General features: G+C 33.2%; 1 protein-coding gene across 4 annotated transcripts in view; it reads right to left on the reverse strand.

Annotated features, from left to right (window-relative positions):
- LOC106465949 (glutamate receptor ionotropic, NMDA 2B-like) overlaps nt 1–2,593 on the reverse strand; it is a 182,350-nt gene that overhangs the window by 10,136 nt on the left and 169,621 nt on the right. For 3 of the 4 annotated variants that reach the window (XM_022394492.1, XM_013926196.2, XM_022394475.1), the window contains one exon: nt 1,259–1,440. In XM_022394492.1, coding sequence (XP_022250200.1) covers nt 1,259–1,440 — 182 coding nt within the window. Of the gene's footprint in view, nt 1–84; nt 410–1,258; nt 1,441–2,593 lie in introns of those variants that run through there. The other variant, XM_022394485.1, reaches the window with a different exon arrangement.

Consider the following 2,593-nt stretch of genomic DNA (forward strand, 5'->3'; position numbering starts at 1 on the left):
ATATACATATAAAATACAAAATTAAAAGTTAAAGGAACTTTAAGATCTGGATATACAAAAAAACAACAACACAAAACAAAAACGGAAGTACAGATCATATTTAATAAAGAAGAAAAATGTCGTGAAATATTTTTTTTTAGACTTTCACGCAATGCTACTTAAATACTATCTGCACATAACCATTCCTAATTTCGGGCTGGCAGACTGGAGGGAAATAGGTAGCACGCAACGCCAACACTTGGGTTATTGTTGTTTGACCGAATAGTGGGAATTAACCATCACTCTTATAGCGCACTAAAAGCCCTAAAGTACGGACCGTACTCTTGCAGGAACGGGTCGCGAATCATGAACCTTCGAATGCATGGTCCAGGTATACACTAACACTAACCACAAGACCAGGCCCATCTCCCTGTAAAAAACAACAAAAACAAAACTTTTTATATAGAATAAGGAAAACAGATGATATACTGAGAAATTTTGCTATCATTGTATAAAAATAATAGTAATTTCACGGGAAAATCAAAACTAAACTAATTTAATAGGCAAATGAAAAACTAAACTAATTTAATAGGCAAATGAAAAACTAAACTAATTTAATAGGCAAATGAAAAACTAAACGGATTTAATAGGCAAATGAAAAACTAAACTAATTTAATAGGCAAATGAAAACTAAACTAATTTAATAGGCAAATGAAAAACTAAACTAATTTAATAGGCAAATGAAAAACTAAACGGATTAGAAGGTCAAAAGTTTGGCTACAGGGAAACGTCTAATTGAACAAAATCGATGAGTTGTTACGTACTGTAGACATGCATATGTACACCTTTAACATACAAATGTCATCATTCTGGTTCTGGAAGCGTCTAATTGAACAAAATCGATGAGTTGTTACGTACTGTAGACATGCATATGTACACCTTTAACATACAAATGTCATCATTCTGGTTCTGGAAAGCATGTCTACAGTACGTAACAACTCATCGATTTTGTTCAATTAGACGATATGTACACCTTTAACATACAAATGTCATCATTCTGGCAAACGCACACATAGACAGGTAAGTGACTCAAATATAAAACAAATTATTCTAAATCATGTCTGATAAAGTCAGCAGTATTGACAGACATAGCATCATAAAAGAAACTACACGCAGAAAAAAGTGAAACATGATTTTAGTAGCTATTCAAAGGCTATTTATATGAAAAAAAAAGAAACGTAAGTTATTTGAAACACTGTTTTAGAGAGGAACACGTTACCGTTTTCTCTATACTGGATCATGTATTTGTTAAACATATTGAGATATTTAGATTTTTTTGGAAATGCGAAGCCATAGCCAGTCATGGAACACCAGGCGCCAACAGTCAGCAGGCGACATTCGTTGTCTTGTCCTGCAAGGTATTCTAGCACGGTGGCGTCGTAGATGAAAGCGTCTAACTCACTGAAACAAGACAAACATCAAATTATACCACTTAAAATTATTACAGGTTTACTGAATTTTAGCGCTATAGAAACGTGACGTAACGTGGATTATTATTATCAGGCCTACGCATAATTTTTGAAAGGAAGGTTCTAATTTGTGAAAGCAAAAGCTTACACTTATTGTGCTAAGCACAATCAGCATGCAAAGCACGCTAATGCTTCAGGGGTTTGGGGGCATGCAACTGTTTCAAACCAAAAAATGCTAATGCTTAATCAGAAGAATTTAGACAACATAGAAGACATTAAAGACCATAAGTTGCTACGCTATGACTATTTACGCACAATTTTTTTACATCACAAAAATAGGGAGTTCAGTTGAATCCTCTCGACCTCCCCCCGTGTGAATTTGCGCGATTATTATGTTTATATATAAGAAAATATTAAAGCGTGAACAGTACGCAAAAATAATGACGTTTGCATATTTTTTTCAAATAAAACTATCCCGTTGTCCAAGATATTTAATAAGTGCAATTTAAGTTCATAAAAACAATAAAAACAATAGAATATTGTTTTCTGTCGACGATTATTAAGTCAGATACAAAATACGTATCGTTGTAGTTTGTGCTCTGCCCACCACGGGTATCGAAACCCGGATTTTGACGTTGTAAGTCCATCTTGCGAGTGGGTTAAAGTTTCTTAAAACATAAATATTTAGTCTCCAATATCAAACGAATTTTGGCTTTTTGGAAATTTTCAACTTTCTACTTGCATTACAAAGTTCATAACTGTCTTTGAATTTGAAGATTAAATTGACTGTTTTTGTTTACTTGCCCAAAACTTCTCGACTTACATTACACAACAAACCAATTTTTGCTGGGAAAATAATGTATACTTTATATTACAGTACTTATTCTTTCTGATCGGTTGTAACAGTATATGCATTTTTTGTGTGGGAAGAAAACAACAACAAAACATAATAAATATAAACATCACGTAAACCGTTTCTCTTCAGCTTGGCTGTAACAAAATGAATGTATGGAAACTGAACATTGCCCTACATTTGTTTTCCTTATTCTGTTAAAAAATTACTAATATATCGAATTTATATATTGAGTTCTTTTATTTGTTTGTTTTGGAATTTCGCGCAAAGCTACACGAGGGCTATCTGCGCT

This window comes from Limulus polyphemus, unplaced genomic scaffold (genome assembly GCF_000517525.1).
Source record: "Limulus polyphemus unplaced genomic scaffold, Limulus_polyphemus-2.1.2 Scaffold71, whole genome shotgun sequence".
Taxonomy (NCBI): Eukaryota; Metazoa; Arthropoda; class Merostomata; order Xiphosura; family Limulidae; genus Limulus; species Limulus polyphemus.